Source organism: Bicyclus anynana, chromosome 19 (assembly GCF_947172395.1).
Source record: "Bicyclus anynana chromosome 19, ilBicAnyn1.1, whole genome shotgun sequence".
In the NCBI taxonomy this organism is placed as follows: domain Eukaryota; kingdom Metazoa; phylum Arthropoda; class Insecta; order Lepidoptera; family Nymphalidae; genus Bicyclus; species Bicyclus anynana.
Genome location: NC_069101.1, coordinates 13,950,163 through 13,977,942, shown reverse-complemented (window position 1 = coordinate 13,977,942; position 27,780 = coordinate 13,950,163). Strand labels below are relative to the sequence as shown.

The 27,780-nt window shown below is 35.5% G+C and overlaps 3 protein-coding genes across 4 annotated transcripts in view; 2 read left to right on the top strand and 1 right to left on the bottom strand.

Annotated features, from left to right (window-relative positions):
- The first annotated feature begins 442 nt into the window (after positions 1-442).
- On the top strand, positions 443-1,847 carry LOC112049222 (uncharacterized). The gene is made up of 2 exons (XM_024087025.2): positions 443-884; positions 1,208-1,847. Exons 1-2 carry the CDS (start codon positions 549-551, stop codon positions 1,589-1,591), a joined length of 720 nt encoding a protein of 239 aa, XP_023942793.2. The 5' UTR covers positions 443-548; the 3' UTR covers positions 1,592-1,847.
- A 1,386-nt stretch (positions 1,848-3,233) lies between these two features.
- LOC112049223 (uncharacterized) lies at positions 3,234-9,936 on the top strand. Its single transcript, XM_052887608.1, has 4 exons — positions 3,234-3,679; positions 4,760-5,164; positions 6,426-6,812; positions 7,756-9,936. Exons 1-4 carry the CDS (start codon positions 3,344-3,346, stop codon positions 8,164-8,166), a joined length of 1,539 nt encoding a protein of 512 aa, XP_052743568.1. The 5' UTR covers positions 3,234-3,343; the 3' UTR covers positions 8,167-9,936.
- A 279-nt stretch (positions 9,937-10,215) lies between these two features.
- The window catches only part of LOC112049226 (macoilin-1), a 70,038-nt gene continuing 52,473 nt past the window's right edge, over positions 10,216-27,780 (bottom strand). The window contains exons 8-14 of one of the 2 annotated variants that reach the window (XM_052887514.1): positions 25,370-25,498; positions 24,649-24,818; positions 23,497-23,669; positions 21,863-21,985; positions 20,721-20,859; positions 18,865-19,054; positions 10,216-18,638 (exon numbers count right to left, since the gene is read on the bottom strand). In XM_052887514.1, the coding sequence (XP_052743474.1) occupies positions 18,457-18,638; positions 18,865-19,054; positions 20,721-20,859; positions 21,863-21,985; positions 23,497-23,669; positions 24,649-24,818; positions 25,370-25,498 (1,106 nt within the window). In that variant the 3' untranslated portion in view covers positions 10,216-18,456. The remainder of the gene's footprint in view (positions 18,639-18,864; positions 19,055-20,720; positions 20,860-21,862; positions 21,986-23,496; positions 23,670-24,648; positions 24,819-25,369; positions 25,499-27,780) is intronic. The other variant, XM_052887515.1, reaches the window with a different exon arrangement.

Genomic DNA, 27,780 nt, shown 5'->3' with positions numbered 1-27,780 from the left:
TATGTGATCATAATTCATAGAATTATAATGTACTTGTACCGAATCGTAAATCTATGTCTTATTTACGAAAAACTATGTAGTGACTTATTATTTGATTTAATTGTATATAGATCATTAATTGTTTATAGATTCACAAACAAAAGAGTAATTTAAACAAATTATGAAAACGCATGATTTTTTAAATTGCTTAAATGATTTTTTAAATTTGGCGGACTATTTCAGTCACTACTTTCATTAGCCAGACTCTATCTAAAAGCATATTCACTGTGTAAGTAATTTAACAAAAAATAAAAAAATATTTTTCGTCTGTGGCAGTGTGAATGCAGGTCCTCATGGTCTGCTCTGAGTTTTAGTTCTGCAAATATCGTTATACTTTTACTCTTTGGCAAGTGCCTATATAATTAAACATCTTTATTCTGTATTTGTTTTTGTTTTCTGTGGTTTTGTTTTTACATTTCCCAATTCCCTGGCAGTATAGTTTTTTTCCGTTTTCCACAATAGTTACTAATTTACTATCGGCAAAGTGAATTCAACGTATTTAACTAAAAATGCGTTGGAGTGAAGAGGCAACGCTTGAATTCGTTAAGCTTTACTTAAAACAGGAATGCCTTTGGAATCCCCATAACATAGGCTACAAGTCTAAACATCATCGGGATAAAGCTTACTCTGAAATAATTTCAGAGTTTAACCACATAAAAACCCTCACAATACCGGAGGTGAAACTGAAGATTAAGACTTTGAGAACGACATATATCCAGCAGTTGCACAAAATACAACAGAAGTCCAGTCCCGACTGTATTTACGAGCCGTCTTTATTTTGGTTCCATGAGATGGATCGGTGTCTGAAAGATGTTATTCATACCAACGGACTTTCATCTACTGATGTTAGTATTACGCTTTTGCATTTATCTTATCTGTATAATAACATTTTATGTACCTACATACTGCATTCTATAAAGTTGCAGGGCTGTGAACTCGCTCATTACCATGACAACTTCATTGTTCAGTTCAAATTTGAATTAGATATGTTATAGGCACAAAGTTAGTTGACAAGTGTAAAATAGTGGAATTAAACAGCACAGAGAAGTGTTGCTCTGTTATAAAAGATGAAAATAGAAGTTGTCATCAACTTTAATTATTGTAAAAAATTTAACATTGAGTGGACTTAATACTTTAAAAAATACTCAATAATTTTTCAACTTTTCAGACTCAAGAAGCATCAGAGGCAGACTCAAGTTGTATGTGGATAAATCTACACAACAGTGACGATGAATTCACATCGGATCTGCTTGTTACAAAATCAGATGAAGATATAGACTCTTTCAATGGGGGAACCTTAACCCCAATCAAGTTGGGAATGCCCTACACACTATCTAGCAAGAAAATAAAGAAGAAAAGATTGAAACACAGAAGACTTTTGGTCCTAAATTCTGAAGACTCTAGTTGTTTAAGGAAACGCTATGATGAGTTTGATATGTATGGCAGATACATAGCTACTCAGTTGAGGGGAATGGATTTGCGGAAGGCTTTGCAACTGCAGTTACAGATACAGACTTTAGTGAGTGAGGCCAGGATATCAGATACAGACTAAAAGCTAAAAAAAGCTATAAATTAAACAACTTTTATTGTTTATTACTCTTCTGTGTTTATCTGTGATCAGAAAATAAAACTAAAACCAGTTCAAACCATGGAGACTTCACGATTATTTACTTATTTCTCAACATATTATGTAATTCAAAAAAAACATTATAATAATATATTGTTTTACTCATAATTAAGTAATATAGCCTGAATGCATACATACTTATTACCTAATGTTAGTTAATTATAATTATGTATTGTAATAATATTGTTTTATTTATAAATTATAATTGAATTGATTGCTTTTGTAGCAAACAAGTATGTTGTTCCTATATGTGTGAGTTTGAGAACTTTGAGATTTGGTTGGAGAGGTGGGAATGGGAAAATGGGAATTAGAATTATTGTAAGTACATACCTATTTCTTAACAAATTATAGTCATTCCCATGACTATTATGAATTCCGTTAATTTCTAATAGTTGGAATATTCCCTCCCCGAATTAAGTGATTAGTATCGCTATTGCACCCAAATTCACGAACAAAATTGTCTGTCATTTTTTGAGGGATTAAAATATTTTGTGTCCCTAATAGTACGGTAGGTTTAAAAGAATATTTATTTGGTATGAGAAATAAATAATAGAAAATATTCACATTGACCCATTGCAAATAGGTTGCCCAGTAAAATTGCGCCTGGTGAGTATGATTATTTACGTAATTGTTGTTAGTGTTACATTTTTTTTTATGGGTTTCAGCCATAGAATTAACAGTGTATCGACTAAAACTAAATTTTTATATATTTTTATCTAAACTATACTTTCCTTTGCCTAAAGGTTGCCTGCTTTTACACTGCAACTTGTAGTTGCCAGATATAAACAATTAATGTTATTTAAAGACCCTTATCTGATTTAGCGTTCCGGTTCGACGTCGTGTAGAAACCGAAAGGGGTGTGGATTTTCATCCTACAAACAAGTTAGCCCGCTTCCATCTTAGATTGTATCATCATTCTGTTCAGTCGAGGGCTATTTTGCGCCTATCTGTTGACTCGACTCCTAGAGTCGAGCTACTTACGTTTGCATAATTTAGACTATATTGTTTTGTAGAGACGTCTCTATCGCGTTCTAACTTAAATTACGTGTAGTGAAAAGAACAAGGATGGCTTATGAGATTGTGGTCAAGGGCCAACCCCTAAAGGAGTAACAGATGAGGGTATATATTTCGTAAGCCGGATCTTAGTCTCAATACAGACACGTGTAATTCTTTTGCTCTTTTGCTGTTCCGGCTGAAGAATCGATTCTTTTAAAATTTAGATATCATTTTTTTTCATTTGATACAAATTTTTATATTAGGTATTATGTTAGAAATACTTACAAATGAGACGTAATTTCATCTTTAATAACCGTTTTTTGCTATCCAATACACATAAACCGGTATTTTTAAGGAGTTCTTTACACGTCGAAAACGATTTTAACAATGCAACATCGATTCTATTGAAGCAGTTAAAATGAACGCGTTAGAACGTTAATCTTTTAATTTGACAGAGGGGTAGGTCTAGCGAGGCAGGTCCTTATTTAATTCGTCTGAGTAATAAAAAGGGCTAGAACTCAGAGCCCTAATGTAAACGTCAAAAGAATTTAATATAAACAAAGAGTAAAACAAAAAGACGAATGTCAATTGTCAAGCAAACTCGTAAATTCGCAAACAAATGCAATTTATTAGAAATTATTTTAATTTTTGTGTAAAAGTAATTAATTTTTGAATGAAAAAATGCGCTGGAGTGAAGCAGCCACGCTTGAATTCGTAAAACTTTACTTAAAACACGAATGCCTTTGGAATCCTAACAACCCGAGTTACAAATTGAAACTACAGAGGGATAAGGCCTATTCTGAAATATGTTCTGAATTCAATTCTATAAAACCCCTCACAGTACCGGAAGTTAAAATGAAAATTAAGAATTTAAGGACTACATACATACAACAAGTGCACAAAATACTACAGAAATCTACCCCAGACTGCATCTACGAACCGTCTCTAATTTGGTTCAATGAAATGGATCGATGTTTAAAACATGTTCCAACTAATCGACATTTATCTTCTTACAATGTACGTATTTTACTGTATCTATTGAATTGAAGCTTTAATTGTAAGTTTTCGACTTTACTTATCACCATAACAAAATAACCATGACATGACAAACAGCGTAGTGGAAATCATAATGAATTTTGAATTAAAAAAAAATCAATGTAGTTTCTTAATTTAAATATTAAATAAAACGACCACAAACATAAAAAAACATAATTTTAAGAATGAAAAAGTCTTATTAAATTCCAATTAGAATCAGTTAAGATGTATGTTTGGACAATATTTACAAAATATCATCCAAATTAGGCCAGTTGTTAATAAAGAGTTAAATGACCAATATACATGCCTACAAAAGAATTATCGTTCTATTGTAAACAATGCATTAATCATATTAGAAAATCAAAGGACCTAGGCCTTATAAAAAGCTTTCTTCTACCACTAAAGTGTTTTTCAGATGCTATCTGGGTACAGTGACAGTCACCTGTATGATGATCATAATACATACTGTTATTGTGATTCTCGGGAAACCTTCAAGAGTGAAACGAATTGTCACTGTACCCATGCTATCTGGAAAACACTTTAAGTCAAGTTTCTTATGTTCATAGCAATGCCCGTCCTTTCTTATTTCTGCCACCAGTTGAAAAAGTCAAGGCATGATTGACAACTATGTTTTACTACTCCTAGATGTGATGCCTTATAATTTTCCACTTAATGTGAAGTGCAAAACATTTATGAATGCAAAGTAGCAAACCATGTAGACTCTATGTCAGTTTTTTGCAAATCTCAGGCAACCTTTATATGTTAATCTAGTAATCCAGGGTATTTATTAAATTTCATTTAAATTATGTATTTTAAATTTTAGCCAAATCAGTCAAATAGTTACAAGCGTTAAAGAGTAACAAACATCCAAACATTCATACAAACTTTTGCATTTATAATATTAGTAGGAAGTAAGTAGGAGGACTCAAAAATTACAATTGAAAGTTGTTGAGCTAACATCTCATAAAGATACTTAATAAACTCCTGCAAAGTAATGCCTGCTTCCATTTAAAACTTCTATCATATCAAGTTTAATATAAGAACTACATTCACTCATTCCAGGTCCAAGATACCCCAGAAGTAGACTCATCAAGCAATGTACTTTTATGGGTCAATCAAGACCCCAGTGATAATATAGATGAAGACTTAAATCCTGATCCTCTTGTAACAAATTCAGAAGATGATTTTGTTGTTTTCAAAAATGAATCATCACCAAAAATTAAGGTAGAAAGATCCTCATCTCCAGAATCTAACAGAGTTAAGAGTAAGAAGTCAAAACTCAGAAAGAGTTTTATAAAAAAATCAGAAGATGTAGAAAATGGAACGGAAATGCAAGAGGATGAATTTGATATTTACGGCAAATATATAGCTTCCCAATTAAGGAAAATGAATTTGGAGAAAGCTTTGAGACTTCAGTTAGAAATACAGAGTTTAGTGAGTGAAGCTAGGATATCTGACATTAGCAGTGTTTAGTGTTAAATAAATAAATTTAAAACTTTAGTACAGTACAGTGTTCATAGCACTTCCATCACCACCACCAGACAAATAAAAGACAGTTTAAAACGTAGCACTCATATACTGTTGTGCAACCTATACTGGACAATACATCTCCAAAGCATTAAAGTACTTTAGATTCTGGATATTTAGTAGTAGTAATTTATATTGTTATATTAAATTATTTATCAAAACAAGCTAATGCTAGTAGGTGCATAGTGCAATAATAATAATAAACAGACATTATTGAGATGACAAGCAAAGCGCTGATAATTTATTTACTTTACTTTATTGTGTATGGCTTATTATAATAATAATAATAAACTGAAAAGAAAAAACAAACTCAGAAAGCAATTAGAAAAAAGTCGGGACCTATTAAATAATGTAGAAGAAAATCATTCTATTCAATATCTAAGGTCCCGACTGTTTTCTAATTATTGCTTTCTTCACTTCTGGACTGAGCTTGTTTTTTCTTTTCAGTTTTTTTATACTTTGTGCAGTCGGGTTTTTTTATTTGTTTAATTAATTTATTTATTTCACACTTTTTAGTGACGATAGATGGTTAACTTCGGATTTATTTATTACGTTTATTACAAAGTACGATAATTTATACGTCCAACCGAGGTTTAAGCAAATATAAAAATTCTATGGAACGCTCGGTGGGCGAATCCGGCTCGCACTTAGCCTATTTTTATAATCAATATATTCAATTTAGTCTATTTTATAACTTCTAGACAACTAATAAATAACGTTTTTCTAATTGTAGTTTTTTTCAAACATGGCCATGATATACCATTTTAGAATCCTCACAAAAAGCTCTTGAATTTGATACCCATATTGTAATATTACAAAAAAAAAAAATCTTACCTCGAGTTAATAAAGCGTCTTACAGTCGTCTTGTTATTTTTTTTAGTTTCACCTATCTAAGAACACTTGGGTTATTGAGACAAATCTAACGATATCCTAATTACGTAAATCCGTTCAGTGGTTTGGAAGATATGAGGTAATAAAGAATATTACATACACAAGATACGCGCGAAAAACATAACCCTTCTTGCTGTCGGGTAAAAATAAAAAGTACTCTGTGGTGAAGTTGAAGTCAGAAGTGTGAGTCAGTTCATTTGTCGTCTGTGGTGTGAGTTTGACTTTATATTTGACATTGACGTTTGTGACAAAGTTTGGTTAATCTGTGGTTTGGTTGTTCTTGTTGGTGTTAGGTTTGATAATTTGATTTTTTTGTTTGTGGTGGAAGAATATTAATTATTGTGTGATACCGAAGTATAGAAATATGAGATTAAAAAAGAGATTTAGTGAAAAGGAAACATATCAATTTGTAAAAATATATTTTAAACACGAACATTTATGGAATACAAAGCATTTGGAATACAAATCGCATCAACGTAGACTGGTCGCATACAAAACTGTGATCAACGAATTTTATCAATGCACTGGCATTCAACTAACGCTTGCTGAATTGAGAATAAAAATAAAGAATTTGAAATCAACATATTGGCAAGAAATTAGGAAAATAAAGGAGAGGATCGATTACATTCCCGCTATGAAATGGTTCGCCGTTTGGCGCAATTATATGGAGAGCGTTGACAATTATGAATCTTTGGAGGTGAATAATCATATTTGACTAGATTTATGATAATAACAATAGAATAACTGTAGTGGGATTTAGACCTATTGATACTTGTTATGACCAACTTGCTAGTCAATAGGGTTAAGATGCACCATGTCCTAATCTGCGAAGAGAAAGACATTGTAGAGTCGTCATCCACCCATATTCGGCTCACTGCTGAGCTTGAGTCTCCTCTCAGAATGAGAGGGGTTAGGCCAATAGTCCACCACGCTGACCCAATGCAGATTGGCAGACTTCACACATGCAGAGAATTAAGATAATTCTCTGGTATGCAGGTTTCGTCACGACGTTTTCCTTCAGCGATTGAGGCACGTGATATTTAATTTCTTAAAATGCACACAACTGAAAAGTTGGAGGTGCATGCCCTGGACCAGATTCAAACCCACACCCTCCGGAATCGGAGGCAGAGAGAGCATTGTAGAGTGGCGGCATCTAATTGATAATATATTGTTCTCTTTTTCGGCCCACTGCAATAGATGCATGCTGGACCTACAAGCCCGTCTTCTTTTAGGAGAGAGGTTTTGGAGTCTAAACTCAACACTTTTATAGAAAGCAGCCATTAATTTTACTAGATAAAACCAAAGATTTTATAATAGAGATATGTCACCAGAGCACCAAATGTAGGTGAACAACAGCAGCTAATTGTCTTAATTTCATTGAGTCATGTAACACATCTATAGTATAAAATGTTTGGACCAATTTCACAATTTTTTTTGATGTGTTTGTTATTGTCAGGAGAAGGTTAAAAAATTTGAGGGGTAGGGGTAATGTAGTGTAGGGTAGGATAGGGGTAGGGTTGGGGTAGTTGAAAGTTTACATCGATTTTCACGCAGACGAAGACATGGGCGTCCGCTAGTCAACAATAAGTTTCAAGGGATAAAGGATATTAGTAAATTATATTATGATAATTTTATTTCAGGAATCAAACAGAACAGATGAGGACAGCCCAAGAGCCTGGGCTTTGGACACAATGGACAATGACTCTGGTGACCCGTTTGAATCAAACAGAGCCAATGATTATGTCATGATAATTAAACCTGAATGTGACCCTACAAAAGAATCAAATTTACGCAACAGACGTCAAAAGAGTTTTAAAAGAACCAGCACCGACGTCAGTGTGTCAGATATAAATGTAACAGAGAATACCAATACTGAAGCTACAGTGAGAGATGATGAATTTGAAATTTACGGCAAGTTTGTTGCCTCACAACTAAGAAGTATGGACTTACAAAGGGCATTGGCGTTACAACTGGAAATACAAAATCTTGTTAGCAGAGCACGGCTCGCTGAATTGTCAGATCAATGTAACACTGACTCTGTCACTAGTTAGACGAATAATTAATTCATCTAAACTTTTTGTACATACATTGTAGTAAACATATGAAAATTAAAAGTATATCTAAAATATGGCAGCAGCCTAGGATAACAAGATAATTTTGATTTGATTATTATATAGCTTTCTCTTTTGTCCAATTGCTATGAAAGTTATAGCATAATCAATGTATGAGTGGTCAGTCTGTTATTGGAATAAAACTTCAAATGCACACTCAACTCGCGTCAGGCAATTGTAGGGTCTTACGCGATCACAATATCTTTTCTCTTTTTTCTTAAAAAATATATTTGCCATATTTGTCAATATGACCAATATTCCCATTCTCCCCTCCAACTAGTCAGGAAAGACTGTATTAGGAGTGGGTACGACAATAGACCAACAGGGCGGGGATCGAACCACTAACCCTCGGTGATAAGTCCAACCACTCTTACCGTTGAGCTATTGAGGCTCTGTAACATGTGATGTGTTTCACTTTTGATCCTCTTTATCAGCCAGTTTTAACAGCCCATTTAGAAAAAAAAGAAAATATCCTCTCCTGTGAGAAGGGATGACCTCCCTTTTTTACAAGAGAGGGGATGTGGAGCATAGACTTACCATGTTGCTCCAATTACGGTTGTCTGGCAAACATAATCCTGTAGTCACAAGTCCAGGACTCGGCTCGGAGTTTTTCTCTACCACGCGATGGACCCGGCACCAGCACGGTGAATCCGTTGAACGTCATCTGATGGTATTGGTAATCACCAAAACCTACGGCTAAATATGGTTTCCGTAACAGGGGGCGTAGACAGTGGCGTGCATTTTATAGATGCTAAAATGCACTGCCTACCCTGAGGAATCAATATGACCATGTATTGGAGAAGGGATTTTCCATTCTGTACTATTTGTACGTATAATGCATACCCTACATAAATGCATTACCTGGGTTATTACAACATTTAGTTCTACAATTTTACCGACAGGGTTATGTATCTTGGTGTAACTACCATTAAAATAATCAGTTGCCATCATCATTTTATGTAAATTGTAAAACTGGTATTTATTAATTTTTTTTATGCGTCGCGCTTTTTCACCCGCGTGGTTCCCGTACCCGTGGGAATCTATACTAATATTATGAAGCTGAAGAGTTTGTTTTTTGATTGAACGCGCTTATCTCAGGAACTACTAGTACGGTGATAAAATATAGCCTATAGCACCCGGGGAGAGTAGCTTCCCAACAGTGAAAAAATTTTTCAAATTGGTTCAGTAGTTTCGGAACCTATTCAATGCAAACAAACAAACAATCTTTCCTCTTTAAAATATTAGTATTGATTTCTTTGAAATGACCATGTTGGATGATCGTTAAAATCAAGGTATTTCTAAAATAGTGATTCCGTTGCAATAACTATGTTAGATGACCACTATAACGAAAATACGATTAAAAACGATTTCGAACGATCAATGCGTGCAGTGGTGTAGCTGGCCTTGGAGGGGCCCTGTATGAAAATTAGTTGGGGGCCCCAATAGACGAGCGGCGAATACCGAAAATCTCTTTAGAGGTCTGTGTTTTTTTCATCTGGACCAGCAGATTAAGTAAGGGATTAAATTTTTGCTTTCACACTAATTAAGGTGCCCCGTATCATTGATACACGGCTGTAGCTACGCCCCTGTTTAAATGGTACATATATCTTAATAGGCTCCCTGATCTGTGTTTTGCAAGTAAGATAAATAATAATATAAATAGTAATGTTATTTTTTTTGTTTTAATAATTAAACTAAAATTGAATAAAATATACCTTGTTTTATTTTATTATACTTATATTGTTTTACTCTTACCAAGTTACAGCTCACACTGCAGGAGACAGTCCAAAATTCATGAACAGTAATGCTAATTTTTTTATTTCTGCTCTTTTACAATTAAGAGTAATTGAAATATTCATAGTCAGCCCTGTGCAGTGTCCTCGCCTTCAAGACCTACAACACAAGTCACAACAGCTTTATAAACCAACCAGCATTATAAACCAAGCAAATATTGCTGATTTTCAACTTGGACCAGGAATAAAAGACAAGTCAAGTCTGATTTTTTTATTGCTGTTACAGCATCCGTTTATAATACAAACAAACATTGTCGCTTACGTTTCACTAGTGAACATTCAGATCAGCCAACAGCTCGTACCAACCAGTCGCGCCGTCAACAGAGTATTGTTCAAGAAAATCGTCACCTATCACATTATCTCGACTCCGTGTTCGAAAAATAGTCCTAATACAGACATTTGTTATAGTTTTTTTACTCTCGGAAGACTGTTTGCCTTTGTATGTAGTAGTAATTTTACAGTGTTTGTGTGTGTAACGTAAAGGAACGTCAACTTTTTTAACGTTGTTAAATTATTTATAGTGAAACAGGACGTATGACATCGAAACTTTACTAATCAGTCACTCACAGATGATGAAATTTAATGCCTAATATAGTTTTACGATGAAGAAAAAAACATCGTGAAAATTCTCAGATAGCTGTGAAGATGTGTGTGTGGGACAGCGTGGTAGATTAGCTCAACCCCTCTCCTTTTGAGGAGACTCGTGCTCACTAATGAGGCGAATATGGGATTTTTTGTTATGTTTTGCACTGCTGATGTTCCTGTTTTTGCAAAACAAGCCTGTCAAAATTTTGTTTGTACTCCTTATTTTATTACACACATTACATCCAAATCGAAACAGTCTTCAGAAAGTAGAAACACTATAAAGTTACATCACACATGTAGAGTCAAATTAAATATTTACAGTGTAAAAAGGTAGAATTTTCGACTGAATATATTTTTTTTACTCTACCCGCATAGTGTGATTTGAGGCTTTGCAGAGGTGCCATAAATCGCGTCCAAATATAAATCTAGTTTAAGTACTTCATGACCGCAATTTTTTTTACGAATAAAAACATACAACCAGTAGTTATACATATAATTTAGTACACCGGTCGGTTGCGTTTGTATAAAAAAAAATTTCATACATAGGTACACTTTGACAAATTGGAGTGGCATGGTGGGTTATATCTGGAGTTCCTTTTTAGTCATACAAATAAATAATCAGATTTCCAAAAAAAGACCCCAGTTTTATTTGATTTTTTTTTGTTAAACACAAAAACAACCGACCGGTGTAAATGAATTGTATAAACAAAATGTCCCTCTGTACGGAAGTTTGACTTCGGAGGCAGTGCGCATTCTGATGTAGGTAATCATAAAATTAAATTCTAAAAAACCTAGGATACATAGAAAATTTCGAAGCACGTTTACACCGCGACAGTAATACATTTAAAACATGGCACGACCTTCCGATAACGTAACGGGCGAATGTAAACGGCCTTCAAACGACTAGAGTTTGTTGACAACAACACAATCTCATTTTTTTTAAATACAACGGTTGAAAATTTCCGATGTCATTTCGAATCCGGTGTGCGTTATGATTATGTATGTATAATAATGTACTCGTTACAACAGATTAAAGTGGAACTGCCTAGTAAAATAAAATGGGTGGACTATTCGAAAATTACAAAAACTAACAGCAGGTATTTTTATTTTAAACTTATTTTTTTCTATGTTGAAATGAATCGTTTTATCTTTAACACTAGAAAGACTGTCGCGGGTCTTTTGACCGATTTTGAAGTTTTTGTTAGAAATCGTAGGGGGTTCGCTAGTTCTAAATAAATAATATGAGTTAAACTTGTTACAAACGATGTTATTACAAAATTAATAAATTAAATTCAACTATTTACTTATTAATAACAAGCATTTTCTAAAGATGATAAATTTATTTGAAATCAAATACTCATAAATAAAATGCTATTACGATGAAGTGTCTTTTGACCGCTACCCGTTTTTCTTGGTAAGAATATTTTTCCGTCTTTCTAGTGTTGAAAAACAATTGAGAAAATCACTGATGCAAAAGCGAAAATCAAAACAAATGAATTAAGTGAATAGTCCACCCACCTTTGACCATAGACAATCTCACTCTTTTGAAACATACGTATTATGAATTTTAAAAGTAATATTGTACTTGTACTATGATGTAAATGCAACAGGAGTTTTGTAAACGTTAAAAAAAAGAGAAGACAACAGTGGAAGTATTATGTGACTCCGACGTAATGAACTAAATTAATATCTAATAAAACAAGACACAACCAAACAACATTTGTAAATACATATATCAACATGAAAATCATTAAACATACAGTTTACTGTGTATACCTATGCTGCATTTTGAAAATGAGAACTTAAATGCCATATTGATGTATTTATTAATTCTTTTTCAAACATTTATACTTATAAAAGAAATGACAATTTTTATATTAAAACTCATTTCTTGATTTCAAGTTGGCCAAATTAACATAATTAAAAATGTGCATGATAACTTTATGGATTGTATGTAAATGATTAACTGTAATTAGCTTTAACTGACTAAATTGTTTTTTTTTTATTTTCATATTGATATATAAATTGCAGCAAAATATAAATTGCGCCTGCCATCAGAAATTATTTATATTCGTATTTTGGTTTGACATTTACTTTCATGTTTTATCATTATCAGTTAATTATGTGTGTTAGGTTTATTAAAATACACACATAGAATGGGATACGAGTAGGTACAGAGCTGGACTATTCACAAAATTACTTAACTTTGTAGAATTTATGAATAGTCCATATAACAGTAAAATGAAGTAAATTATTAATTATACCATGGAAGTCATTTACAAATCACAACAAACACAACTCTACTGTCATGGTTTAATAACTGTCAAAAGTTTCGTGTCGGATTATTTTAAAATCATCTTTCATATTCAACAAGAAAACCAGCGTAGCGTCTCGCCATGGTTTCAATTACTATTCAACTAAGCTCGATAGATTAATACTTTTTGAACATGAATAAATTTTTCTCTAACAGAAATCAAAATACACTGTTGTTGTTGATTTTAATAAAATAATTCACAACAATCACTTTTTTAATACAAAACCGAAGACAGCCTATCTTATTTTTTTACCAAAAATTGTAGATATAACAGATAATATATAACTGAAAAAAATATTGTTAGCCTAAATTTACAAACGCACATTTTAATATGTTAAAGTAATGAATGACTAAAAGACGCTACGCTTAAAACGTCACATTAGGACAAAAACGTCAATAAAATATAATTTAATACAAGAAGAGTCAGATCCAATCTCATTTTTGTACAATATATCACATAAATTTAAAAAGAACACGTCTCTTATTGGATGCAGCAGCTGTGTGTGCCGTTTTTAATAATGCAAAACGTTTGCAAAATTCAAAAATAATTTTATTTCAAATATATAATAGTCCATGACTGTTTTTCTTTAAATTGAAATTTGGACTATTGACACAATACCTTAATAAATATTTTGAATAAATTTTTGCGAAAATGGATAACTTTCTGCATTCAAAAACGACATTAAAAGAATGGAAGGATAGTGTAATCAGTGTGCGTGGATTGATAAAATCACCAATATCTAAACAAATAACAATTTAATTATAATAATAATATTGCTATCTTAACTTCTGATAACTTAGTTTAGTAAGTCTTAGTTTGCACTCAACAGAATGGTTTTCAATTAACCTAAAACGTATCAAAAAAGTCAAAAAAAATAAAAAACAATATTATGCAAAAATTATGCTGGCTTAAGAGTACGTTTGTATACCTAAAAAAAAACAGACTAATAACAGGTGTTCAAAAGTTGAGTAGAACGAACTTCTAAAATAATGTCTACCATGTTATGTATGTAAATTAGTAATACCACTTCATTGAATTTTCAGGGCTTTTCTACATTTTTAGAAACCGTGGATTTATACTATTCACCATAGTTCCCTACGTTTATATTTTGTCTGTCTCACCATGAATACAATACGCTTAGTAGGAAAAACTTTTGTATGTTTATGTTATGTTATGTTTTAGTGTAGGCACTGTGGACCTACATTGGTGTTCATAAACGTTGTGAGGGCGCTCCCAGAGGATTGTTCACCCGCTGAGTGTCGAATTTAAACTGTTTGACAATTCAACACTCAGCGGGTAAATGATCACCTGGGGGTGCCCCTGCAACGTCTATGAATTCCACTGTTAGTGAACACATGTTCAACGATTCAACTTTAAGCTCCGGGACGAAGATCTGAGCAAACCTGCATAGAGGCAATTGACCTCTATGTAATTGTCCAGCGTTAATATGTTAGGAAAACACAGGATGTTTTAATGATGATCGATTTTTGAAAGTTTGTTACAATTGTAACTTCTTGAATTGTAGGTACTTTCTTTTTTTAAGATTAATATACAGCGGGTATATTGTGTGGGATTTTGGTTTAAGGCGAAGGAAACTTCACGGTGTATAAACGCAACCTCCATCTAGGGCATTTCATTGTAAGGCCGGAGAAAAAGAAACTGCTGCTGTACCGACAAGTATTGGAGTTAAATGGACAGTTGTAGATCAATCTATAGATCATTTAGCTCAGCATTTATAACCATTATGACTATTAAATATAGAAAAGCTACTACATTTTCCAATTACAGTTCGTCTATTAGTCATACTGGTCAGGTACCTTTTCAAGGTCAAAAGGTTGCGTATTAATAATTTGGCACAAATGTAACTTGCTAATTAGAAGGACCTATTTGGAAAAAAATTAAATTCCGTCATTGAAACTTTGAAAATTTTGTATTACTTCAAAATGGCGGACCTAAGAAATGGCAAACGTTTCAATATGCTTTGCCTCAATAGATTTAGCAGGTAAATAATTTTATCTATCAATGCAGTAAGTAATTTTATCAATCACCGCTAGCTAATAAACTCAACACACTACAATATATTATAACGCAAAAAGTTCACTGTTTAATGAGCACTATCAAGCTTATATACTAGTGGAGATTGCAACACAAACAGAAAAATGAAGATAAATATAAGATTTTGGCTTCGGCATAGGCTTACCAAGCGATTTAGCGTTCCTATACGATGTCGTGTAGAAACCGTGTGGATTTTCATCCTCCTCCTAACAAGTTAGCCCGCTTCCATCTTGGACTGCATCATCACGTATTATCAGGTGATATTGTAGTCTAACTTGTAAAGAAAAAAAGACATGGCCTTGAATAATGTCACTTATAAGTCTTGTCATTTTTGTGTGCTTGTATTTTAAGACTGTAGAGGACTTTTGGTATAAGTTAACCACAGAGTATTTGACAAATTGTTGTGTTTAGGGCATTTCAGAAAATTTGAATACGGTTTCCAACTTGAAATTTAAGTATAGATAAGGATAATACATAAATATGACGTCCTACAAAGAAATTTCGTTTCAGCCTTAATTTCCTTTTAGTGTTACAATCTGCAGTTAGAATATAAGCTAAATGATGGAAACCAAATCAAAGGAGAAACCCATTCTCCATACAAACTCAAGTTAAAAATATTTATACGATATAAGGAGATTTTAATTCCAATTTTCAGTCAATAAATCAGCTAAATTGCTTGTTAAAGGTGCATTTGCACAACTTGATTGGATCCGTTTGACATTAAATTCATTGCATTATCTATGTCCAACTGACAGTTTTTCTAGGGATTTGACATTAATTTGACACATTTTGTCAAAATCTCTAGGAAAACTGTCAGTTTGACAAAGGTAATACATAGAATTAACTTACAACGTCAAACGTAACCGATGACATTGATATTCAAAGACAGTGCGCGTTTACAAAGACAGCTGGCAACCCATGTCAATCAGTGAAATACGCACTATTATAAAAATAATGAAATCATGTTATTTTCCCTGTTGGCCAATATAATTTCCTCTAAAATTCAAATGGAGTAATTTAGTAAAAAATACAAGAAATTTAGTACATTTTTCATTTCTGTATCGTTCTGAAGAGTGGGCCCAATTATATCATAGTGTGTCAAGGCTCTAAAGGTACACAAGTTTTCTAATCCAAATATTTCAATGATGAAAAAATAAACGGTCCACGCCCTCAGTACGAAAAACTCTACAATTTATGAATAACTAAAGACCATAGTAAAATAGAACTTATATTGTTTGTTTCAGAGTTTAAATTCGGTGCCACAGTTTTACAGGCAATAGTTGGACAGGCAAATATGAGCTTTAAGACAACCAACATAAGGTAAAATGCATATCCAAATAACATAGTAAAATGCAACTTATGCTGTTTATTTTAGAGTCGTAAATTCAGTGCTACAGTTTTCTAGCGGCGATAGTTGGACAGGCAAATATGAACTTTAAGACAATCAACATAAGGTTCAATTTACTATGTGTTTTGGTATACCACGTGTAGCTCTCGTAGTGAGGGCACAGATATCTTCTATAGTACGTACAGTTTACAAAACTAACACACGTATTCAGGTCTCCAGTCGTACCGATATTTGTATGGGCGTTTAACAGACGATTTTTTTTTCAGACAGTACTTAAAAGTTATACTATAAATCCAAGATACAATGAAATTGTTTGCTTAGATTTTTGGTTTTACTTTTTAAACTGCTTTAGACAAAGTATTTATGACTTAATACTCAATAATTTTTTTGAGTGTAAATGTAAAAGTTTACATTATCATTATTTATAGCGATATAGCCTATTTTATACATGACTTCTTTATCCAACAAGAGGGACCTATGCCCACCACGCTGTTCCTAATCGGGATCGTGATAATTGATTCTGCAGCATTTAGTATCACATGTAATAATACCTGTACACAACTAAACCAAAACTTTGAATAGTTTAAAAAACTGAAAAACATGCTTTTAGCACTAAAATTACAAATATTGCATTTAAGTCACGTGACTATTTTTTTCGTATTCCTGACAGCAAACCCTTTAATTTGATGTCCATATAATGGGGGTGGATTTCAATCAGCCAGTCCGCCATCTTGGGGAGGCCGCCATATTGGATTTGTAATGACATTTCTTAGCTAGTCATGTATTGTCATCAGAGGGCCTAGTGGCAGTTTGATACTGTTACTATCGCGTTAACGTAAACGCAAATTTGTAAGGAATTGAAACAGCGCCATCTAGTGGCACTACTGCACAACTCTTTTAATTCCATATAAATTTATGTTAACGTTAACGCGATAGTAACAGTATGAAAATATAGAAAACTCCCACTAGGCACTCAGAACTCAAAGCGTGTGCAAAAATTCATCCTAATCGAAGACCGGGAAATGGGTAAAATTAAGATTCCAAGATTTTCTTACATACATAGTTACATAAAGCATGTAAAAAAATACCGATATCACTTAGTTTGACTGTAACTCTCTAGAATTATCTTTTATATTTTTTTTTAACACGGACCTAAATATAAAAATAGTTTTCCCAGTTTATGGTTCAGTACTATACATTTGAATACTGTCTGAAACAAATAAAACACTGCCTTAACAGTAACTTAAGTAACAAAAATAAAGTTATCAGTTATTCCTAAACATTTAGTTCGAATAGAGAACAAAAAAAAAATTAAACGATTGAGATCAGCGATACGCATACAAAGATCGGTATGGAAGGCGGTTTTGTTGTGGCGGATAGGCCAAGAGGTGACGGACGATTTGTTTAAAGTGCTTGTACTCGTATGTATTTGTGTAACATTCGGGTAAATGCAAGCTAGATGACAGCAACTTACAGTAGATGACAATGAGTTCGCATCACTGTTATTATCTATACTAATGTTATATAGCTGAAGAGTTTGTTTATTTGCTTGAACGCGCTAATCTCAGGAACTACCGGTCTGATTTGACAAATTCTTTCAATGTTAGATAGCCTTTATTGAGGATATGGGCTATATTATACCCGTATTCCTACGAAACGCGCGGCATCTTCTATTCATATATCTAAGATCATTTTATACGAATTAATCTAGTAATGCACACAAGAATGTATTGTTGTAATAAAGAGACAATATGTAAGTAACTTAGTACAAAAATGCATTGTTGCACTTACTCGTGAAACAATTTCCAAATTTAATATCACAATATAAATTAATTACTGCAGAAATATTTAGAACAATATTTAGTTGCACTTGGTTAATAATAAAACAATTTATAGCACACCAAGTATGAATGTGATCACTTTAAGATGAATTCAAAACCAAAATCAGAATGGTCGCGGAATCAAGCCTGCTCTATGTTGATCAATATTTGGTTTGCAGCGATATACTTATTGACAACATACACATTTCAAGCAATTACAGCACTTTGCATTAATCGCCCATCACCTCTTAGCCTAAATACGTCAGATGCTCAGTTCGGTTCGCGAATGCTCAGCGGCGCTCGGGGCTGAGCGCTCAGGCGTCTGAGCACAGTTGTTTAGGCGTGTAGACGGACGCGTTGGGGTCGAGCGGCGAGCCGTCCGACAGACGCAGTTTGGACACCGAGCCGCCGCCCGGGGAGACAAACTCCGTCGGCATGACGGCCAACATTTGAGCTTTTAGTTCCTCTATTTCTTTTTCTTGCCTTGATATTAAACCTGTGGAAAAATCAGTGTTTGAATTTTCCAATTCGTTATGTATTTACTTGCTAATTCGGTGAAAATTGTCCTTTGTGTCCTTGATTACAATCTTAAGTGATGTTGTGTCCAACCATATTATAAAATTCTTTTATCAAATTGTGATGGTGGTTGGTGCAGTATGCAGATAACTTTAGACTTGTACGCCGCTACATCGGTAGAGATGAATGAATGCATGTGCACTCACCCTCCTGTATGACGAGGTGGCGCTTGGCCTCGCCCAGCGCCGACAGCAGGTCGAGCTTGACGCGCGTCTCGGCCGACAGCGAGCGCTCGAGGTGCGCCGCGCGCTCCTGCAGCGCCGCGCACGCGTCGGCCAGGCGCCCGCCCGCCGCCGCCGCCGCGCCCGCTGCCGCCGCGTCCTCCAGCGACCGCACCTATAGAACAACTTGTGCTGTATGATACGCATCACAAGAGACTAGTGCGTCTAGAGGTCCTGAAGACTCGAACCCTTTAGCCCTGATTTTTAATTCGGTAGTCTTTTTAGAGCTCGGCGAATGGAAAGCCTTTTAAAAAGACTCGAGTCGTAAAAAAGGCTCGAGCCCTTTTTTAAGACTCGAGCCCTATTTTAGGGCTTAATGTTTTGTAGTCGTAGTTTAGACTCTGGTCTGTTTAAGACCAGCCTTTTTATTGGAACGAGGTTTACAGTGAATCGGCAGAAATCGCCATTTAATATTATGTTAAGTACTAATTAATGTATGATGATAGTTAACGATATTCCTGTGTTTGGTAATTTATTATTTGAAAAGGACGCCATTTTGAAATTTCGTATTCCTGCACCAATTTCGTTCAAAATTGATATTTGATGCAGGAATAAGAAATTTCATAATGAAATTTTGCCCTTTTATTCAATACCCATATTGTAGGGATGCATAAATAAATTAGTTCGCAAAATTTAGAAGGCCGCCATATTGGATTTAGAGTGACGTCACATTATTTTTCGAGTTAGCAAGCCCTTTAATTTGATATCCATACTGTAGGAGCGCATAAAAAATTTAGTCCGCCATATTCGATTTAGAATGACGTCACACAGCTAACCATACATTCCATACATCCATAATAGACGTCTATACTAAATTTCTACACAATAAAAAAAGCCTAAACTCTTTAGGGCTCAGAGCTCTTTGGGCTTTTAGACTTTTAGCCTTTATGTCTATAGCAAGTTCTGTAAACCTTCTGTACTTTCTTATGAATAAATAAATTATTATTATTATTATTATTATTAAAGATGCGAGCCTTTTCAAAAAGCTAGTCTTTTAATAGGGCTTGAAGTTCTAAAAAGGAAGACTCCTTATTAGAATTAGACTCGAAGCTAAAAAGCTATTTGGTAGTTTAGCCTTCAATTGGCCTAAAAACAGAGGCTTTTGGATCACTACGTGGGACAAAGCGGCAACGTCTTTGATGCCCAAGCAAAAAAAAAAAAATAACTATATTTTATACTAATACTGTAAAGATGTTGAGATGTTGGAATGGCGACCCCATGTTTTGTTTATATTCTTGTACTATCCTTTCCTTTTACCGCCCAACATTCTGATCCATACAGCACGACAGGTCTAACAACCGTTTTGTATATTTTACCCTTAAGTCCAAGAGGCATTCGATCACATAAGTACACCTCAGACCTGTCCCCATTTAATGCATCCCGCATTCAGTCTATTTTTCACGTCTCGGTCCACATTGCCGTCGCTTTGTTTTGAAAAAGCAACCAAAGCTACCGAAAATCGGAGCAAGCTGGTAGTGTTACACTATTTAAGGCAATTTCGCAGGATTGGGATGTGCCACCAAAGTCCAAGAATAATACAGTTTTCGTTTGGCTGATTCGTAGGGCAACACTTTCCAATTCCTGCCATTTTCCCAGCCATGTAGTATAGGTAGGTAGATAGATATTCTTTATTTGCACACCACAAAGACAAATACAAGTAAAATAAAAACATATTAAGAAGAGATCAGCATACAAAAGTAGCAATTTCTTCCAGGCAACCTTCGTGCCTAGTATGTGATACGTCAGTGTCAAAGTGTCAGTCTCACAGTGCAGTGTCTCACCTGTTCTGCGGACTGCAGCAGCTCCTTCTGCAGCTGCACCGCTCGCTCGCGCGTCTTCTGCAGCTCCCGGCGCAGCGCCGCCGCGTCCGCCTCCTGCGCGCCGCGCCGCCCCTTGCACCACTCGTTCTCACACTCGCCGCTGGAATACGTTGCGTACGCGTCAGTTTGCGATTCATTTATGGTTCCCGCGGTTTTTGACAAATAACACGGATGGAAATGTATTTTCAGGGATGAAAAGTAGCTTAAATATTGCTCAATAATCTCCTATCTTCCAGTGATATTGGTTGAGCCGTTCCAGAGGTTAGTTTGGACATACATATAGAAAGACACACAAACAGAAAGACAGCGAATCTTTTTTTAAAAGCTTGATTATGTTTTGTTATAGTGTAGATTAGCGGACGCCCGCAACTTTGTCTACGAAAAAATCCTGGTTTTGACATATACCGCGGGTATCATGGATTTTCCGGGATAAAAAGTAGCCTAAATGTTGCTCAATAACCTCCTCTATCTTTCAGTGAATGTAACATAAAAGAATGTTAAAATCAATCCAGACGTACTAAACCATAAAAAAAACTTCTATTAAATTGTTCTATGATTTTCGAAGTGTTATTTTTTGCTTGTGATAACTAAGTCCTCTCCCACGCAACACCCCTGTGTTGCGTAATCCCCTAATTAGATCGTCACGACAGAGGAAATCGCCGCTGGTCCACAACACGTTACTCTGACCACCACGCACTACGCTCGCACGCACGCACGCTCGCTCGCACCCACGTTCGCACGCTCGCGTACACGTACGCACGCACGCACGCTTGCTCGCAGCCACGCTCGCTCGCACGCACCTCGCTCTACCCACCACACACACACACTCACTTGGGCGTCCTGTTGGCGTGCCTGGCGCGCAGCAGCTGGTGCTCGGCGTTGGTGCGCGCGCGCCGCTCCTCGCTCAGCCGCCGCTCCAGCGCCGCTCGCTCGCCGCTGCGCCACGTCGACACTCACTTGGGCGTCCTGTTGGCGTGCCTGGCGCGCAGCAGCTGGTGCTCGGCGTTGGTGCGCGCGCGCCGCTCCTCGCTCAGCCGCCGCTCCAGCGCCGCTCGCTCGCCGCTGCGCCACGTCGACACTCTGCCCACCACACACACACTCACTTGGGCGTCCTGTTGGCGTGTCTGGCGCGCAGCAGCTGGTGCTCGGCGTTGGTGCGCGCGCGCCGCTCCTCGCTCAGCCGCCGCTCCAGCGCCGCTCGCTCGCCGCTGCGCCACGTCGACACTCTGACCACCATACACATATCACATGCACCGCGCTATGTTTGCAACGCACGCAAACATCGCACGTCGCATGTTATATGTCTATGCTAATCGTTTCAACATTATCATTTATTAAATCAAATAAGAAATTCACATTATTCGGTGTACTTTATGTCACATGTGAATACACAACAACAATAAGAAATTTGACTCTTAATCCGACACGCGTATCAAAAATGGTAGCAACGCAAATTTTTATCAGTAGGTACTGATAATAATTATCTACTTTTTATATTTTAAATAATATATCAAATTTTGCATTGGAAAGACACCATTCGTAACTAATATTTAATATTCCATCTTAGACTGTGCATCTTAATATATAAGTAAAATAAACTTTAAATAATTCATGTAAAATTGTTTATTTATCTACTTCTTTAGTAATATTACAAATTGAAAAGATTTGATTGTCTGTTTGTTCACATTGATCTGATACTACTGTTGGAAAGCTACATTATAGCGAGTGCTATAGGCTATATTTTATCCCCCTATTCCTACAGGAATAGAAAACATGCGAGTAAAAACTCGCGGCCTCTGCTATATACTAACCTAGCTAAATAAGGTAAATAGTATATTAGTCTTAATTCATGTTTAATTAATTATTATTTTACATACAACGTTGGATTTGTAATAAATAAACAAATAACGTACACCAACAACTTATGCATTGTAAATCAAGATTAAACTATCAATTAAGATAAAACAGTATCAATTAAGATAAAGCAGTATTTGTTTACAACTAGAGACTTTAAAGGAGAACGGAAGGCAGACGAATAAGGATATACTTTATATCAACTACTTGTTGATGGCAGTTTTATGCATTAGGTGGCTAACATATGTCAAAGTTAATGAAATGACCGCTAAGAGTTAAGTTAGCCCGTTATGTGCATTTTATGAAATTAAATAAAACGTGTCTCAAACGATGAAGGAAAAACTTGCTGAGGAAACCTGAGAATTTTCTTAATTCAATACGTGTGAATCCGCATTAGGCCAGCATGGTGGATTATTAGCCTAACCCCTCTCATTCTGAGAGAAGACTCGTGCTTAACACTGAGCCGTTTACACCAGAGCAGCTAACTGCTTTATTTTATCGATTAGTTAACCTGATTTTAAACAAGCTTGTCTTTGTCTCCTAATGAGGACAGCTATGACTTCTGATGAAAAAAAATAGAAGATTTTGGTCTATTCCTTCAGAAAATATGAATATTAATGATAATGATGGTTGTTAATGATGATGGGTTGGTATTTAATCTATTGTTAAATGATGATAAACTAAAAAAGAAAAAAAAAACCTGGCTGAGTTTGTTGTTTGCTCTTCTCGGACCAAGACCATCGTAAATTAAATTTTAAGTTTTCAACTTATTATTATCACCATTATCTGATGTTTCGAAAGTGCTTGTAAACTAAGCCTAATTGATATAAATAAATATTGATTATTGACTATCGATGAATGATAGGCTAATAATGATGTTTACTTGTTCTGTAGCTGCGCGTGCGCCTGCCGAAGCTGCAGGTGGTCGGCCCGGCGCGCGCGCTCCGCTGCGGCGGCGGCGGCCAGAGCTCGCCTCGCTTCCGCCTCGCCGCTCCGCGCCGTGCACAGCTCGGCGCGCACTCGCCTCAGCTCCTCGCTTAGCTCCCGCGACGAGCGCTGTGCAACAGCCTTGGATTAGCCTAAGCAACAGCTCCTGTAGCCAAGGCACGACGATTCGTTCTCGTTGAGTGCCTCGTTTTTGTTCTTTTTGTTTCTAGCATTTTTAAGTGCCGTGATAACCTAGTGGATATGACCTCTGCCTCCGATTCCGGAGGGTGTCGGTTCGAATCCGATCTGGGGCACGCACCTCCAACTTTTCAGTTGTGTGCATTTTAAGAAATTAAATATCACGTGTCTCAATCGGTGAAGGAAAACATCGTGAGGAAACCTGCATACCAGAGAATTATCTTAATTCTCTGCGTGTGTGAAGTCTGCCAATCCGCATTGGGCCAGCGTGGTGGACTATTGGCCCAACCCCTCTCATTCTGAGAGGAGACTGGAGCTCAGCAATGAGCCGAAAATGGGTTGTTGACGACGATTTTTAAATTTATGGGAATGACATATCTTGATCACGTGACCTGTCGATAGCAAATGTCATTCCCATACAGTTTTCTAATTTTCGAAGCGTTTGCGATCGTAGAAAGAAAGGCAATCGACGTGCCACTTGGCTACAGGGGCGTCACTATAACAAATCCCTTACAAACGTAGCGTTTGACAAAAACTATTAATTAACAATTAGATTGACGTTTAGTACGTCAAGTAACATTGTGACGTCACAAAATAGACGACAGCGTTTTTGACGTTTGGGAAATTTGAAAAAAATAGATGATTTTTAACCGGCTTCAAAAAAAGGAGGAGGTTTCTCAATTCGATCGTATATATATTTTTTTTAAAGTAAGTTTTAAAAGAAATCCCTAACTTTTATTAATTGATATCGGTATATTTCGGACCCTTATTCCATGTAACACTACACGAAATTAATATTGTTTATATTAAATTTGAAACGAGTCAACCACCCTATTACTGTACCAAAACACCTGCACCTTTAAAATATAACAATATATAGATTGAAATATTTTATTGTCACTCAACTTACCAATTCTCTTTCTCTTTGCTCCCGTTCTCTTGCTTCCCTCTCCTTTTCGTCTCTTTTCTCTTTCTCCTTCTCTTTGTCTTTGTCTTTATGACTATTATTATTTTCTTTATTAATTTTGACGGGTTCTTTTGTACTTTCTGCATCTTTCTCTTTAACTAATATTTCTTTTGCTGAAATTTAATAGATAATACATGATCATCTGTTTAGCTAACATGTAATAATTATAATAGGGATGATGACAGTTTTAGGATCTGAAGTATCTGTGATCTCAGAGCTACAGGGATTTAAAGGGTCTGATTTGCGGCGCTGCCGCGGATCCCTGAAAAACGCTCCATACAAAATGGTACGATCTAATGACTTGTAGGTGCATAATGATCGTTAGATTTGTATGGGCGGTCAAACAAAATTACTAATATCTTTGTTATTTGTGCGTTTATGTTTATAGTTCATTTAATGAAAAATGTCACATTTAATGTAAGGAAGCTAAAACTGTATGAATTTTCATCTAATTACGATAAAAAAAAATTATCGATTTTGAAATTTTTAATCTTATTTATTTTGCAAATATCTAGACAATTTTTGCTTTTTATGTATAAATTAGTTAATATTGACCTCATTTACCCGAATGTATCATAAAATCAATATATTCAAACTTAGTCATCATCCCTATTATACTTAATAATAGGCATAAACTATTAGTCTCGTTATTTTTTTAACTCACTTTGTTCTGTGATCTTATGACTATCGTTGAACTCTTTATCCTTATCTTTATCTCTATTCTTGTTTTTTCTCTTCTCTTCTCTTACTGTACTAGCCTCCTTCTTTTCACATTTTGCAGCTTTCGCACTACCTGTGAAACGAATAAATTTTCTTTTCAATAAATTAAAACTCAAAATTCATTTATTTCAAGTAGGCTGAGTTTACAAGCACTTTTGAAATGTCAGTCGACAATTTGTAAAGATTATACTAAACTATTTGCAACTTCGCAAATGAGTGTTTTAAAGTGTTATCTTCTGTGGATGCTTCAGTTTCGGAGTAAAACTTATTAAACTATAGTCTGGCAAGTTCGTTGATAACACTCCCATGATATGCGGGCGACGGGCGGAAAGACTGCGCGGGTGTGAAATCGTGCGTGCGGGGAAGTGACGTGCATCAGTCGTGGGTTGTTTCATCGCTACACGCCTCCCGGTCCGCGCGGACCATCAGGAGTGTCATGAACGATAAGTTGCCAAGCTTGTTCACATCTCTTGTTGTGTAATTTCTTATGGGTTACTTGGGATAGGCAGGGAGAGTGACTTGAATGGAAAAGGGGGATTTTCTTAACAGTCAAAGGATCCTTTAACGCTACACACAACGTTCACAAGTGCATGACTTCACTCAAGGTCATTCTCTGCCATTCTAGGGTCATAGTTTGGTTACAGTTTGATTTTTTAATTAAGTTGTCCTGACAAATGTTGTGTAATCACTTGAATCCACTAAAAAGCTATAACAAGTCGGCTCTTTCATAGCCAGGAGTTCCAACTTGTATCCAGAATAAGCGGACACATTTTCTCTCCAGCTTTAGTTCTCGTAAGGTCACAAAAATCACTTTCCGAACAACTCCCAACTTCGGGCTGAGATTTTTGCTGAAAATTTCTTAAAAGAAAAGCTTAATGTTTCATAGGCCGACCCAGACACTTGTGATCCGAGACCACACAGTCTAAGTGGATCAAGGAGGCAGTTTTTGGAAATTATCGTTTCATTAAAGATGTCATTGACTTTAGAGATGATCCAATTTCAAATTTATCATTCATGTACATTAACATTTTAATGCATTTTTTCATTTAAGTAAATATTCATTGACGTATATTGCTACGAATACGTGCGCAATTAAACGTGTACCTATTTGATAATAATAACACATCATGACGAAGTAATACCAAAGTTTTTACTCCTTTCGTTGTAAAAAAATAAAATAATATGCATTGACAATTTAATAAGAAGTAAAATTAATTTATTTTTTTTACTATGCATTATATGATAATGAGGTATGAGGGTAAAGCTTCGAGACATGAAAGTTCAAGCTATGAAATATTATGAAGGTTTTTTGTTGAAGGTCAATTTTATACTACTAGATATGTTACGTGCCAACAAAATCACCGCAAAAAGTGATCCGAATATAGCTACTCCTCTGAGCCGCACACATGCACAATTTTGTGTTTACTTATTTACATTATATATTTAAGTATATACATATAGTTTTAACACTTCCTGAACACACAACTCAACATTGTAGACACTAGGTATTAGTCATTTAAATAACTTTAGTTGTTCACTATGCGGCAAAATGAAATTAAGACAATTAGCCACCTTTGTTCGCCTCAATTTCGACGCGCTAGTAACATATGTAACAGTATAAAACCTTTGACTTTACCTATATCCACAACTAAACAACATTGCTGTCTTTTGTATTACGATAAGTTACATAATAACTGAAGCTTTCTAATAAAAAATTATATAAGTAGATGTTATCTTGTTCCTGGACGATTACAACACCCGTGGTGTGGTATAAATAAGAGGGTATTTGATGATTTGAGTTGAGTTCCTTGTTAGGCAGCGTGACGGTCACGCTGCCTAACAAAGAACTGAACTCAAGTCCGTCACGCTGCCAGTCGTGCTAGTGATTTTGTGCAATAATATTCAGTGTTGTAATTATTGTTTACCATAAATTGTTGAGTGTGAGCATGGAGAACATGTCGGACAGGGAAGGTGAGGGTTTATACATTCTAAAAAGATCCCTTAAACCTACCCCCAAGATCACAAGTCCTGGGACCTGCTCGAGGTGTTTCCCCTATCCACCATACCAACCATACCAACACTGATACCCCCCCCCCCCTCCACAATAACATAAATAATAACAATGAATAGCGCTTGAATCAAACCGGAGGAAATCGCAAACTAAAAGCAACAAAAAACACAGAAACACAGCTAACAACTTTTAATTGAAATCACACGGAGTGTTATGATAAAGATTTGTTATGACCAAAAATAACTATAAATAGCTGATGTGTGCTCGAAAGACTTACGAGGTTAACCCGTTGGCGGTCAAGGGACATAACGTCCATAACTAACAAATTTCCTATTAACACCAAT

What these genes read in the sequence shown, in the direction of transcription:
- LOC112049222 (XM_024087025.2), top strand. Translation starts at nt 549, where the DNA reads ATGCGTTGGAGTGAAGAGGCAACGCTTGAATTCGTTAAGCTTTACTTA. An exon ending in ACGGACTTTCATCTACTGAT is followed by an intron (nt 885 to 1,207) that starts GTTAGTATTACG and finishes TCAACTTTTCAG; the next exon opens with ACTCAAGAAGCATCAGAGGC.
- LOC112049223 (XM_052887608.1), top strand. Translation starts at nt 3,344, where the DNA reads ATGCGCTGGAGTGAAGCAGCCACGCTTGAATTCGTAAAACTTTACTTA. An exon ending in GACATTTATCTTCTTACAAT is followed by an intron (nt 3,680 to 4,759) that starts GTACGTATTTTA and finishes CACTCATTCCAG; the next exon opens with GTCCAAGATACCCCAGAAGT. An exon ending in ACAATTATGAATCTTTGGAG is followed by an intron (nt 6,813 to 7,755) that starts GTGAATAATCAT and finishes ATTTTATTTCAG; the next exon opens with GAATCAAACAGAACAGATGA.